The 14869-nt window shown below is 41.3% G+C and overlaps 1 protein-coding gene across 6 annotated transcripts in view; it reads right to left on the bottom strand.

Moving 5' to 3' along the window:
* The window catches only part of DNM1L (dynamin 1 like), a 43575-nt gene that overhangs the window by 11884 nt on the left and 16822 nt on the right, over nt 1-14869 (bottom strand). For 4 of the 6 annotated variants that reach the window (XR_006415101.1, XM_044433952.1, XM_044433954.1 and 1 more), the window contains 12 exons: nt 12760-12798; nt 10554-10600; nt 9477-9548; nt 8897-8983; nt 8040-8202; nt 7190-7310; nt 5837-5968; nt 3768-3974; nt 2889-3009; nt 2537-2692; nt 1314-1403; nt 297-389 (listed from right to left, as the gene is read on the bottom strand). Coding sequence is in view for 5 of the 6 variants with exons in the window: in XM_044433952.1 (XP_044289887.1) it covers nt 297-389; nt 1314-1403; nt 2537-2692; nt 2889-3009; nt 3768-3974; nt 5837-5968; nt 7190-7310; nt 8040-8202; nt 8897-8983; nt 9477-9548; nt 10554-10600; nt 12760-12798 (1328 nt within the window). In the remaining variant the exon portion in view is untranslated. The remainder of the gene's footprint in view (nt 1-296; nt 390-1313; nt 1404-2536; nt 2693-2888; nt 3010-3767; nt 3975-5836; nt 5969-7189; nt 7311-8039; nt 8203-8896; nt 8984-9476; nt 9549-10553; nt 10601-12759; nt 12799-14869) is intronic. The other 2 variants (XM_044433953.1, XM_044433955.1) reach the window with 1 other exon arrangement.

Below are 14869 nucleotides of genomic sequence, written 5' to 3'. Positions count from 1 at the left end.
TCCAACTGCCAGTAGTGAGCAATTTAGTACTGCCATGCTTATCAACTTCTTTGAGAATGTACAATGCTAAATAAATCTCTGGCTTATATCAAGTTAAGTAATTCTTTTGGTTTTGAGTTGGGACTCTCATTAAGTGCAGAACTAGGAGTTTTAATTCATGCTAAGCTGTTGATGTGAAAATCTGATTATTTCAGTAAAATAAGACTGTGAAATAGAATATATCTGTGCACAAGGAGAAAGACCCATTCATAATTAACAGCGAAAAATACTTAAAGAGCATAAATTTCTTCCCTTACCTCTATGTTATTGTTTATTAGCCCACAAGCATCTGCAAAATCTGGGTGTTTGGTATTGATATAGGCCAACTCAATGGCTACCAGATTGTGAACCTATAAGAAAAACCGAGAGAATGATTCAGAGCTTCATGTTTTATTCCATTAAATCCAGTGCTAGGTAAGAAGGCAAAGAAGTCATTCCTTAAAAGTGACAAGTCTAGTGCAGCTGAAGGCAACTCATTTGACCTCTCTTGAAGAAGGGGTGAACACTTCAGTTTTGGCCTGTATCTTCCATCACACCTCACCCACTGGATAGGGCTGGGAGATGTAATACAAAACATTGGCAGGGCCACAAGCTGTCCGGTGCTGGACTGGGGCTCAGGAGAGCTAGTCCCCATTTGGCCAGGAAGCTCACTGCCTTAGCTTAATCTACCCCACAGGGTTGTTGTGAGGAGAAAACAAGGAGTATGTGAGCCACCTTGGGTTCCTTTCAAAAGGAAGAAAGATGGGATACAAAGATGATGATACATTAGTATGTATACTGCTTCCTTTTGAGGGGTTAACATGCAGAACTGACAAGAGAGACTCAAGACCATTGGTTGTAAAGAAACAACAGTGCAATAGTAATTCAGGCAGATAGAGAACAAACTTTTAATGAGTTTTATTTGAACACTAACTTGGTTTAGTTTGGTTTGTTTTTATAGTGGTTTATACTGTTCTCAATTTTTACTGAAGCAGATTTCGTTTTGAATGTTATTAACTATCGTGGGAACCCTTATAGGGACTGTGGAGTGATAAAGGAAAGTTTTTCTAAATAAATGAAAAAGACATGTTCACTCAGAAGCAAGCACCACTGATTCCAGTGGTGCTCGTTTCAAAGTAAGTGTGGGTAGAATTCCAGCTTCTGCTCCTTAATGCTCCAGCTAAGCTTCACCTTGGTCCTCTCTAAGATTTTACCAGTACTATTGTCATTAGTATCATCTCACTGCCCATTCAAAGCAACACACAACTGCACATGGCAACCTGCACAAGAATTACCATGTCATTTGTAACTGGCAGCCTTCGACGCAAAAGACTGGTCACAACCTCAACAATGGCATCATGGAGTTTAGGAAACCTCAGCAATTCCTGAATACAAACAAAACAAGGGAAAGGTTTGTCTTCTGAAGCTACAAGGAAAAAAATACATTATCAAACTGAATAGACGAGAGTGTCTTATAAGAACAATCTATGCAAAAAGACAAACAATGGGGATGGGCAAGAACTCTTTTTCCTCAAGAACTAGTGAATGTTCTGTCTAATTTACAGTCTCAGACTATACATATTATTCAAATAGAATTCTGGTTTGGTATTTTGAAAGGTATAAAGCTTTTCAAAGCTATAGCTGAATGTCATTCTGTTGGGAGAACAAAAGCATCTGCAAAACTGAGCAATCCTTCTCAATCAAATCAATGGCCATCAGAGCACTGTGTGCTGTCTTCCAAGGAGGCCTAATCATGACGTTTGCAGACAGTAAACAGCAAATGTTATTACAGGCTTCTGTAAGGTGTTCCCACAGCATGCTAGTGTTCACAACCAACAGGCAAGGACCCAGAGACAAGTGTGCCATGGAACCAGATGGCCCCTTAGGAGTCTTTCTTGATTCAAGGCACTCTCCTTGCTCCTGTTTGTGCACTACAGCATTGATACAAGAACTGCAGAAGTCAGCACCTTGGTGCTCTTCTCAGAGAGACCCTCTTATTATACAGATTTTTATTACAGTGGCCATTTTTCCTTGCAACAGTAACTCCCAGATAGGATATTAAAAGATGGGGCCTTCAGAAGTTCAGGTTCCCTTCCTCCCATTTCTGCTCTGCGCTGCTAGCTGTGGGATTTTTCAGGGACCCAAACAGGGAGTCTTCTCTTGGGCAGAAGTGGATAAAGGAAACGGTTCTGCAAAGTCTATCTCAGAGTGAACAAACTAGGACACATACATGCTTGCATATACATACAACTAAGCTATAAAAGGCACTTTGCTTGTACACCTCTAATACAATGCACATGTGTGCAAGTGCACATCAAATCCCATGAGTCCCCATTAGTATTCAGACAACTGTGCTATTTAAACTTTTCAGGCTGTCCTCTAAACAGAAGAGGTCCTCTATTCATAAGGACACTCCAAACATACCTTAATAGTCTCAGCGCCATGTTTCCTATCCTCCAGGATAAATGCACACCCCATGACATATATACACATTTTGCACATTAGCGCCTCCTTTCACCTGTGTACTGTAATTGCTACAATGCTGAATAATCCGCTGCATTTCTTCATGGACAAGCTCCACGCATCGCAAGCTGGGCTCTTCCAAACGTTTGATCTGCCTCTTTACTAGCAGCTCAAAGGAAACTTCAGGCACAAACAAGGCAGGACGGGGACCCTAGTCAGACCACAAGGAAACAGACCCATCTTTACTTCATTGTAATGAAAATCACCATGTCCACCAGGGCATAACGTCATTCCTCAGGGCAGCACCAACTAGTAAATTCAACAAGTAATTCAACTGTATCCCCCACGGGGCACAGGTTAAGAAATGGACACGGCATCTTAACAGAGAGATAAAGGATAATACCTACAGTAGCATTTCTAATGGCCGTCAAGATATCAATGGTATTAAGGCCACCTAGAGGGTCAACAGATTCTAAGGTCCGTCCAAAGGTTTCATGAAAAATATAGCAAATCCTAGCTCCACCGCACCTAGGGAATGAGAAAAGGGAATTGAGTTTCATTCATTCATTTCATTTCTGTACTGCCCCACAGCCAGCCTCTCTGGGTAGTGTACAAAGATTAAAACCCTAAAATACAGTGTAACAACATAATATAGAGCTATTTACATTCAAAACAATATAAATCAATTTTCAACAATAAAACCACAGGACCCAAGAAAACCTTATGTTATTCTATTTATATAGTTGTTATATTTTATTCATTTTTTTTCAAGGAACTCAAGGTGGCTTACATAGTTCTCCTCGCCCTCTCCATCTTATGCTCACAACATTCCTGTGACGTAGGTTGGGCTGAGACTTTGACAGGCACAAAATCACCTGGTGAGCTCCAGGGCTGGATGGGGACTAGAACCCAGATCTGCTGAGTCCCAGTCCACGATCTTAACCACTGCACCACACTGGATCAACCTATGCTGCCACAAGCCTTGGAGTAGAGGAAAGTTTTAACCTATGGTCGAAAAGATAGCAATGCTAGTGCTGGATGAACTTCGCCAAGAAAGCTGTTCCACAATCAGGAACCCTCCACTAAGAAGGCCCTCTCCCCTGTTGCCATCCTCTCAATCTTCCTCACAGGAGGAAAAGAGAAGATCAAAATAATATTTCCTCTATTTGAGTCCTGATTAATTTAAAGGCAGAAAATTTCAATTTGACTTGTAGAAGCATTGTTATCACATAGATTTTCCTCCATTCTCAGTGACAGTCATAATCAAAAACAGAAGTTGTGCTTACAATTCTGAAGTCTCTATGTATTTGGCTGTCCCTTCAATGGTGTTGCAATATTCGGTGGCAAATTTGGTAATTAGCTGTAGTAAAGTGGCACTCTTGTCATCTACAGGCTCTCCATAGCTGTTCAGCAGAGACTGGTACTGAGCTGCTAGCACATTGATTCTGGTTTTCAGTTCTGGCAAGCAGTCTCTGATATGATGCATGAGCAGCCTAAACGCAGAGTTTGGGAACAAGGAGTACATTTGGCAGGACAATTTAAACATATAATCGACACAATTTTCATTCACACATTTTCAATGTTCATCAGTAATTGTTTTCAGGTAAACACGTGGGATTCTTTCACAGAAATAACTTAATATAAATTTCACTGGCTAACATTTTGTCAGCCTAAAAGCCATCAGGATTACTGTGTTCCTGCTGGCTGGCTGAAAAAGCCAAACAAAGAAGTTTTTTTACAGATTTCAGGAAAAAACAAATATATTACTTGTTTTAACAATTTCTAGACCACATTTATTTCAAATGGATTCTGGGGCTGTGTACAGAGCACAAGAAATCATAACTAAAAGTATACTACAATATATATAACTGTCATATAAACCATTCTATAGAGAGGTAAACTAATCAAACAATACCTGAAAAGCAGCAATGTTTGCAAATTAGAGCTAGACTTAATATGATACAGAATATGTGCAATTAGGAACGTATGTGCTTGTGTTAATTACTTTATTGAGCAGCTGCACCTGGTTCCTTTGGAGGGGAGGACTGTTTCCTCCCCCGCCCCCGCATCCCAGTCCAATTTATTCCCTGCGACTTTTCCAAATCAGGTATTAGCTGCTTGCAAAGCTAACATCTTGAGACAGGGTGCAATTTAGATCAAAGAAAGAATAGGGCAAGGTTTAACATATTCCCCCAGAGCACCCCCTTCCATTTTTCAAAAGCAACCAGGTGCACTATTTTTTATGAGTATTAGTAATATACCAACAGGACAGTCTAATTGCCAATTAGCCACATCACATCTAATTTGGTTCATATACTTCAAGGCTTAAGCGATGACTAGTGAAATGTGTGCTTGGGCACATAACTTCATTCTTAGAATTGGGCTGGATCCAAATTTCTGCCGAAAGTTGAGGTTCCTGCTACCTCATCCCCCTTCAAACAGCTCAGACTCCTGAAAATGCTAGCCAAAATGTCCAGCCACCCTGTTATATGGTGTTAACTGCAGAGGTTGGGGCGGGGAGATAAATTATATTATGCCAGAATAAGGCACCTCTAGCACACCACCAATAGCATGAGCTCATGCGATGGGTTTTCTGGGGAATCTCATCTCACAAGCTAATTCTATTTGTGTTGTGCTGAAGCGGCGTTGGTGAACCTTTTAGAGACCAAGTGCCCGAACTGCAACCCACAACCCACTTATCGCAAAGTGCCAACACTGCAATAAAACCTGAAAACGGAGGTTTCAGTTTAGAAAAAAACACACACAGCCAGTCCAAGCAAATACATATATATGTCCTTGGCAGTGCACTGACCAGCCATGCAAAAGCTCAGACGAGTCACGGCTACTGAATAACAGCTTTTGACATTATCGCCTGGTGCCACTACTCCTTTCCTAGCATGCGCATGGCCCCTATGTAATGCTGTTATCCGATGCTTGGTTGCTGGGGCGATGCTGGGGTGACTTGGCTTTCGTGCCAACACAGAGGGCTCCGCATGTCCACTGTGGCACGCGTGCCATAGGTTCGCCACCACTGTGCGAGAGGCTCTTTGGCAAAGGACATTGTTGGATACTTCCCGATGTAAACTCTACTCCGATAAGCCTTCCCTTTTACACTTGGCATCTCTAGAATGAATCAAATGAAAGCGAACCACCTGATTAGCAGAAAAGTTGAACATGTAATTGCTGGCTTCCCATTCATTTCCTGTGCATATGAAAGGTTTAACTGCAAATAAAATCGAGAAATCTGGAAGTTTCTCTCTCTTATTTATCAGGTTCACCAGCAAATGCAAGCTACTGCAACACAAATGGGATGGGTCAGAAAGTTGCCATTCAGAATCTCAGCAAATTCTTGTACCTGTTGAGTGTTCTAGCGAGGTACTTTGTTCCATTCCGATTGGCTAGAGAGGGATACTTCTTCTGAAGGAAAGCATACTCATCACGAATCGAATCAGCCACACTCTTCTTGTTATTAATATCTAACTGACTCCTAAAAGTTAAGAGTGAAAATTAGCAAATGATTATGCGTGTTGCAATACAGTATTTTATACTTCACACTTTATTCAAAAAAATTCCATCAGATAGCAGCCAATACTTTTTAACTTAATTATTAACTTTTACACATCCACTTTATATGCTGAAGAAGTAACACCAGGCATCAAGGTGGTGGTGTTTAATTAATTTCTATACCACCCATTATCTCCCCCCCCCCAAAAAAAAAGCTATCTGGGCAGTTTACTGTAGATTTATTTATTTTTGCATTTCCATGCCTCCCCCAGGAGTCTTACAATATTTAAAATAACACACTCATTGAAACAATAAAATAATCCAATACAATAAAAGCATTACATAATTAATATCACAACAACAATAAACTAGCTGTTAAAAAATTTTATTGCTTAAAATAGCTAGGAAAAGAGAAATGTTTTTGCCTGGCACTGGAAAGGAAATAATGTTGGTGCCAAGTGAATTTCTCTGGGGAGCATATTCCATAAGTGGGAGGCAGCCATGGAGAAAGTCCTATTTGCCATTCCATTTCATATTCTTCTTTTGCTGCTAAAATTTGGTTCACCCTGTTCTTCCAGCTTGGCGAATGCAATCCCAATATACCATTGCTGCTTTGAAAATGTCAGTCTTTTTTCTGAATCCACTGCTATCACATGCCACCTAGTGCCATCCAGGTGACCCTGTATCCGGGTCTGGGATCTGGGATTATGGGAACATGTGGAGAACACTCTGAGCACATAAGGCTGGCCAGCCAATTATACACCAAGTGTCTGAAAGATTAAGTGTGCAAGTGTGATTTACAGATTAGGAGGAGGCACACAGCCCCAGCTCCATGCTCTCCCCAATTTCACCTGTTGTTTCCACCAGCCCAGGCCCATCTGTTGCAGTAGCCTTAGAGGCATGCCAGTTAAAGTCCAAGAAAGATTGCAGAACCGTTCGGTTCACACGACACAGCTGGCTCACTGTGAGTTAGTTAATCCAGGATGAGTGTTGGTGCATGCCCAGCAACATTTTAAATATGTCATCCATTAGCAGTACTTGACATGCCCATCCAAACATGGCTAGAAAAGACTCGTACAACCCTGTAACAAACCGAGGTTAACCATGTTAAATATTCCAGAAACTGCAGTAATTCTCCCTCTCATACACAATGCATAAGAGTTAACCTGCGTATTTCACAAAAGGAATGTGTTTGAAATCTCACCTATTGACCACACCAATGATGCCGAGCTTAACAGGGATCACTCTTCCCATAAGGACATCCATTGCATCAGTGCCCGCATCCATGAGATCTAGCTTTGTGATAACAGCAAGGGTACGCCTCCCTAGCACAGTGACAGGGAATTAGTCACTTGACATTAAATTGGTATAACTTTTCATAGCTAGGAGAAAGATTACCCATGGAACAAGGACATCAAAGCAAAGAGAAGTTCACTTCCCTTCTTTGTTCTCAGGTCCATGGTTTGTTGTTGGGTTAACCATGACTAAACATCCCAGACCTTCTGGGTTCAAACACCATGGAAGAAACCAGGAATGGGGAATTTCCTGAAATATTAGTTAATAGCAGAAACTATGAGTGTGCAGCTCGCACTCTAATTATCCCTGCAACTCCTAGGTTAAACATCCCAGGAACTGCCACTGCCACCATGATGTGCAAATCAGGTTAATTTGGAACTCTAGCTAAGTGTTTGGGTTAGGTAGGGCTTAATATCAAACCAGAATAATAAGCTGGGGAGGAAACAGAGGAGTGTTTGGCCCAATGCACCACAAATTATGCTTCAGGAAGAAGCTAATCACTGTCCAAATTGTGCCAATGACTTGCAGAGCTGTTTTTAGTGATTATTAGGAGATGGCTCAGATTTGCCTTCAATTAGGAAAGTCATTTAGAGGCATCTTTCCATTTTAATTACACAAGGTACATTTTTTTCAGATACAATGGCTTCAACATCTAAGAATAGGTGCCACCTCAGGATTAATAGTTACAGCATCAGCTGTGATAAGGGAATGTTTCCTGGACAGGGAGAGAAGACTGATGAGCTGCTTTTGCTCCTTACCATCTGGGTCTACTTCCCGTGCTATTTTAAGTGACTCGGAGGTGGCCATGTCCGTATTGGCAGCAGTGACTGCCAAAATAATGGAATTTGGATTACTAATGAATCTAAGGATGAGTTCTCGGATCTGAAGTTCAATATCCTTTGGTTGATCACCCACAGGTACCTACAAGAAAATAAGCAAGTAAAATCTGGATGAACTTCTTTAAAATACAATAATAGCAATTCATAAGCAGTCAGGCTTCTGAAAGTACGGCATCTAAAATTACTCCCAGGAGAAAGGAAACAGGAAGGGATAAGGGAATTCAAATTACTTGGGGAGAAATGTAGCTCTTCGAGTTTCCTACTTTCAGCTACTACTTAACAAGGACAGCCAATTAGCAACAAAGACAGACAAAACAAATTAACAGAAAATAGTGCAAGGTGATGTGGCAGTAGCAGGCTGGAGACTGAAGGAAGGACAGTTGGGAACTTTGGTAAGAAACATCTGAAACGCTCTGCTAACTGGCTGCTGGGTCAGTTCACAAGACAAGGCTGACTCACCATAAGTTCTTTAATTCAGGAATTACCCATGGTGCATGCTGACAATGCTTTACATATGTAGTCCCTGAGCAGAGTTTGTATACCATACAATCATAGTTAAACAAGCATTTCATAACCCTGTAACAGAGGATTATGCAAGGGTTATTAAACCATGAATAACCCTTGGTGATCTCATCATGGGTTAACCAATCTCCAATGAGTTTAGCATGCTGTGTGAATTGGACCCTTACAGATCACTATCTTATATACTGTCACCTTCTGTAAAACAAAACCTTTCGTTATATAGAAATGATAGACAGATAGATATTCTTCCTTACCTTGGTCATTCCAGGAAGATCTACAAGGGTCAGGTTGACAACATTTGGTGAAAAAATCTTTAGATGAATAGGTTCAGGGCTGATACCCTAGAAAGCCATAAAAAAGTAACCAAAATTAATTTCTACTGGGCTTTTTTTTGGGGGGGGGGAGTCAAACACAACATTTAGAAAGCAAGCAACCATTGAATCTAGGCTATGAAGACTGGGTGTGTCTTTAACTGTCTGGGCTCAGATCAGGTTTGTGTATGTGATGCCTTCCACAGCTCAGAGATTTCAGCTACTTTCCCCTAAATGTGGTTGGCAAAAATGAGCTTTAAGTCAGAACATGCGCAACAATGTACATTATTTCACATGACTCTGTATCATCTGTGCAAGATTTTCCTTTGATGTAACCTTGGATATTATGAACAGAAATAGCTGCAGTAGATTCTGTCCCTGGACTAGAAAACTTTAGACCCAGGCAATTTAGATAAGCATGACTTAATGAATAGTGTCAATAATATGACTATTTTCCAATTATGGTCTTCAGGTTCTATACAGAAATAATAATCTGAAAAATTTACCAAGCAGAGAGACCTACCTTATTATTTCCAGAAATCCTTTCAGTTTCACTTTCTATTTCTTGTCTAATTTCATCGAAGTCAGTATAGAGCTGCAATGTTAAAAGAAAACCTACCATGAGTGGCCATACTCACACAAAACATCCAGACAGCAATTTTTCCTTCTATGAACAAAAAGGCCATGTGAGCAGAGGGAATTTATTTTTCCACCATCTTTAAGAGTAGAATGCCCTTATAGGTCTATGCACTGATGCATAATGTAGCAGCATGGGACACATTTCTCCGGATGCAGTTTCTCAAGATACAGCTTAGATTTCTTCATGCAAAATGCTCTTTTCCGCTTTCTGGATGCCGAAAATGGCTGATCCATATGCAGGAAGATTGCTAGACCCTGTAATGTAGCTTTTTTTGTTTCTGCTGGCTCCACCAGGGGCATACTATGGTTGCTGGCTATGGGTGGAGAGATAAATGGAACTCCAGTTTAAATATGTTATGCAGAGACAGCCATGCAACCTAAAATGCATCCCCCCCGAAATGTGCCCGGGCCATTACATGTCCCCACCATACATTTCTGTGCAGGGCTCAGTAGGCATCCATGAACTTCCATAAAGGCACGATTATAGATCCCTGCCTCACTTCTCCTTGGTCCAGCTTCTCTACAGCCCCAGAAGGAGCAACCTGAGAGTCCTATCTGCATATTTTGGTACAAGAAGATCTCAAGCTGTGACCCACACTGATTTATGTACAAATCCTGTCAAACTTTGGAGAAAGGACTTGATTTCTAGAAGCTCTTCTTGCTTCCAAAATGTTGCTATCAGTAGGAAAGGTGGCCACTTCTAACAAAAAGCCAAAGGAGAATGGTTGGATGAATACACCCAGGCTCAATGCAGATATTACCCCAAACCACTTTTAATAAAGCTTAAAATATAGTTTCATGAAGTCTCTGAAGCATCAATTGCAATCAGCCAGAATCAGAAATAGCTTGAGGCAAGTTTGCACACTGTGTTCCCAAGTAGGCTGACAGCAACTCTGCCCCACTGCCTACTTCTCTCAATCATATGTATACATTTTAATAGCGTTATTGTAAAAAAAGTTACCTTGTTTTTTGTATGTAAAAATTTCCCCCATTCCTCAGTATCGATCCCTGTAAAAAATAGTTATGAGACAATAAGTTCAACTCGAACAAATTTTCTCAGTATCAAGTGCCATTTCTTCATTGAGTTTTTCTATCCTCAACATTTCATGATGAAAACCAGAAACAAAGCATTAAGCAACACAAGTTCAATGAGTCTAGCTCTTTTCCCAGCACTTAAATGCACCTCAATTTTTAAAACTCCTGTTCTATTGCTGCTTCTACCAACAACACAATGTTGTCTAAATTTGGGGCCTGCTTATTATATTTCCCTCCTATATTTGAGCAGTCACAACGTGAGTACGTTGCACATACCCTTCAATGAATACAGTGGTTATAATCCAATTTGCATTCCACTGAAATACCTGGAACTAACTGTGTCTACAGTGCTTCCACACACACACTTGTTATTGTACAATCCTCTCGTCTCATTCACAGAATGCTATAGGGAGTCCAGATGTCCAATTTGCCGCCCCTCCCATATTTCCCCACTGCTTCTGCTGGTCATTTTTCTTACCAGAAAAAATCCATTGAGGAAAATATGGAATAGCTGCACAAGGTGGGATATAAATGTAACAAATAAATAACACAAATAAATAATGCCCTTTGATTGGTAGTGCTAGGGGCCTTTCATGCAGAATGAACATCACTTTTATTGCTTCTAAATGGGAATTTGCCATGACTGGACTGAAGTGAAATATGGGCCGCTCTGTATTATAACATTAGCCACTCAAGAAAAGCCTTTTTAAGGTAATCTGTAGCTCAGAATGTTCTGTTCATGTGAAAGGCCAAATCAGACAGCTAAGAAGGTCCAGTTCTCATGCCAAGGGATAAGCTATTCAGACCAATTTCAGCAGTACATCCAATTTTGTTCCCTATATTAGCCATACCATTGTTATGCATATGGGTAGCATGGCTGGATACAAAAGAAGACAGGGCTCCTTGTACCACTAGAAGTTGTGCTGACATAGGCATTTCATCAGGTATGCATAACAAATGACACTTGCTGAAATGCCCACTTCCACACTACCACTTCAGGCATGGGAGACCCATCCTCCTTTTTTCCGCACCATCCCAGATATTGCTCAGGGATCGCCTCTTCCTAAAAACAGAAGGTCACAACTCTTGACTTCAACTGGGAAATCATGTATACTAGCTACTGTGAATGTTCATGGTGCTCATTCTCAGGTGGACCTCCAATTTCAGGGCAACAAACCCCATAAGGAAAACACATAACTCCAGAAGTATGACTTTATTTTAAAGCAATCTCAGCTTGGGACCAATCACTTGGATCAAGTCCAAGCACCTTCTTCTGGATCGCTGTCAGATCACAGGCAGCTTGCTGCAGGCAGGAAAGTGCGCTGCCATGCAGGACCTATGTGCTGGACTCCCACTGCCCATGTAGGCTCTGACATCTTTCAACCGTGCAGCACCACAGCAGAGCTGTGGTCAAGTGCATCACAGAAGCACAGGAAGTACTTACTACTGCCTCTTATACTGCCTCCACTAAGACTGCCCCAGATATTAAATGGGGTAGACTCCTTCCCAGTACAACAAAAGTGGGAAACTCCATCTCCTTTCACCTCTGGCTATGCTGGCTGGGGCTGATGAGAGTTACAGACCAACATCTGGAGGGCACAAGCTGCCCACCCTTGGAAGGCTGCAAGGCAGGAGAGCAACTAAAGCCCACATTCTTTGCAATAGCTAAGTAACAAGGAAGCCTTCAATCTTATCAGTGAAATCATTGCTGCATTATTTCACCACTGTGCAGTTTTCCAGTTCCAGTTACTGTTAAAGACAACATACATAATATCAGTCACTCTCCGATTACAGTGCAATATTTTTAAGAGAACTAACACTACCAAAAGATTTACAAATTCAGTTCAGTAAGAAAAGAACAATGGCAATTATTATAAAAACTATACCACGTCTTTCAAAAAAAAAGATTACATTTTTACTTTGCATTCTAATTTGACGCAAAGGCAGAAAGAAGCAAAATAGCAAACTAAGCTAGCAGGCCCACAAAAACCAGCAATTTAGCACAGCAGCCAGTGCATAAATGTGCAAATAAGGACAGCAGGCAGCAGCAACAGTGGCGTGAAATGCTGGTGGCTAGAATACACAGGCATGCAGATTCTGTGTGGGGCAGGGAGAAGAAGTGAATAGGAAACCTTTAGAAAGGTGCCTTGAATGTTTCCATGTTGCAGGGTCTGCAGTTAAAGAGAAACAGCATCAGAAGTTTAGTTTTTCTACTACAGAGGGTTTTTGTTTTGTTCTGCTCCCTTTCCATACCATTTTGTGCTCTTCTGTTGTTGCTAATCCTGCAGGAATCACAACATGCATCAACATATATATGCTGATCAAGAAACCATAATGCACAGTTAGTTTCCATCTAAAAGCCAGTCAGTTAACTCGTCTGTATCATCTTCCTGATACATGTGACTTAATTATGACTTAATGCTCAAGCATGCAAATAGCTGGTCACTCTGCTATTACCAATTAGCTCCCTCCGGTTAGTTTAAAAACTTCACTGTGAAGAAGCACCATTTGTCAAAATTCACAATAAACATTTGCTTCTGAACATGTTGTGAGCAAGCTGGAATAGACATCCCGAAACTGTGAAGTTTAAAAAGGTCCATCAGTTTTACAGAAAAGAGAATTAATCTGTGGCCAAATGTGAGCCCACAGGCTTCCCAGCATTGGCTGAGTCCAGTCACCCCACACCCCCACTCTGACCTGCAATTCCAATCAAGGATGACACTGAGGATCTCTTGCTGATGCACAACATCTGCGAGAATGCACCCCCCCCCCCCGGTCTCATATGTCCAATCTTAGATAACTCCATGGCAGGGTTGGAAATGTCTGGTCTGTGATGCTTCATGGAGCTCCCCTTCTACAATCATCCCCAGTCACCAAGCACACCAAACCCAGGATGCTCAAACAATATGAGGCACTGCTAACAAAATAAAGCTTGCTGTTCTTATCGTCACCTTTTTCCACCTAAACAAACCTAGCATAGGAACAATCACTTCAGAGATGGGGGAATAAGAGCCATTCTTTTCCATCAGCAACCACAGAATCATGGCACTTTCTTTCATCTGCCTTCAGGAACAGATCAATGAGTCCTAACACACCATTTTAAACTATGAGGGATGCCATGGCTCCCTTGCCTGCCAGGCTTGTTCTTAGCTCTTCTAACAAGTCACTTCAAGACTTGTTTCTTCTTTTTCTTTATTCAGGACCTTCTACCTTCTTCTGGGACTCAATTACCTGAAGCACTGTCCTCACCCACACCAACCTGTCCATAGCATGCATGCAAGAGAGGGCCCTTTTCCATAGGGGTTCCACCATTGCAACTTTTAAGAAGGCCCCGAAAACACTGTTTGTTCCGCCTTTCCCTGGTACATTACTTCTTGTTGCTGTTCTTATTGCTCTGTGTACAACTGTTCTACTGACCTGGTTTGCATGACATGATAACCAGTTGTGGGTAAGTAGTTACACTAGGGTGACAACCCAGACCACTTCCCATGTAACGCTTATTTTTCATCAACAAGCCACCCAAACAAATCAAGGCTTATTCTAGGGATGCTTGAACCAGAAGAAGATATGCTGTCAGGAACCAGGAAAGATGTAGGATCTGCTACTGAGCCATGTAGCAAAAGGAGCAACACCTTCTGCCACTCTTCATGAGTGACAGCCACATTACTAATACCCCAACAGCACTTTGGAGCTAACCAGATATACACAGGGACATATAATCATACCAATCTCTTCAGCTATTTCAATAAATTGAAATAGCTCCACTGGGAGGTGCCAAGTTTTATACTATACAAGGAGGGTAAATTTCTGAGAGTGTCCATCCTTCATTTCAAAGAAACTCTAATGTTCAATTGAAGCATCTGAGGTCAAGAGCAGTACCAGGAAAAAGCACTGAAACATGGTATACAATGCCTGGGACCTTGTCCTAAAGTTTTTGCTAGAATTGGCAGAAGGATTGACACAATCTCCCCCACCACAAGACTAACACTAAAAAACCCTATTTTACTCCCAAAGAAAAACAACATTAATAAGCATAGGGAACCACCAGAGCCTAAAAACTAATAAGGACAAGATGTTGAAAGAGCCATCCTTGAGCAGCTTTTTCTGAAGTGCTCATCATTTCTGCCCATTGCAAACACATTCCAGCCATCAAAATATTGCCAGGACACCTCGTATTCCAAAACGTAATCCTAAACTGCTGCACACCACTAACCCTAATATAGCGGTAAACTTCCATTGAAA

This window comes from Varanus komodoensis, unplaced genomic scaffold (assembly GCF_004798865.1).
Source record: "Varanus komodoensis strain SLA01 unplaced genomic scaffold, ASM479886v1 scaffold27, whole genome shotgun sequence".
Lineage (NCBI taxonomy): Eukaryota > Metazoa > Chordata > Lepidosauria > Squamata > Varanidae > Varanus > Varanus komodoensis.
Note: the sequence above shows the minus strand (reverse complement) of the source record. Positions and strands in the feature narration are given on the sequence as shown.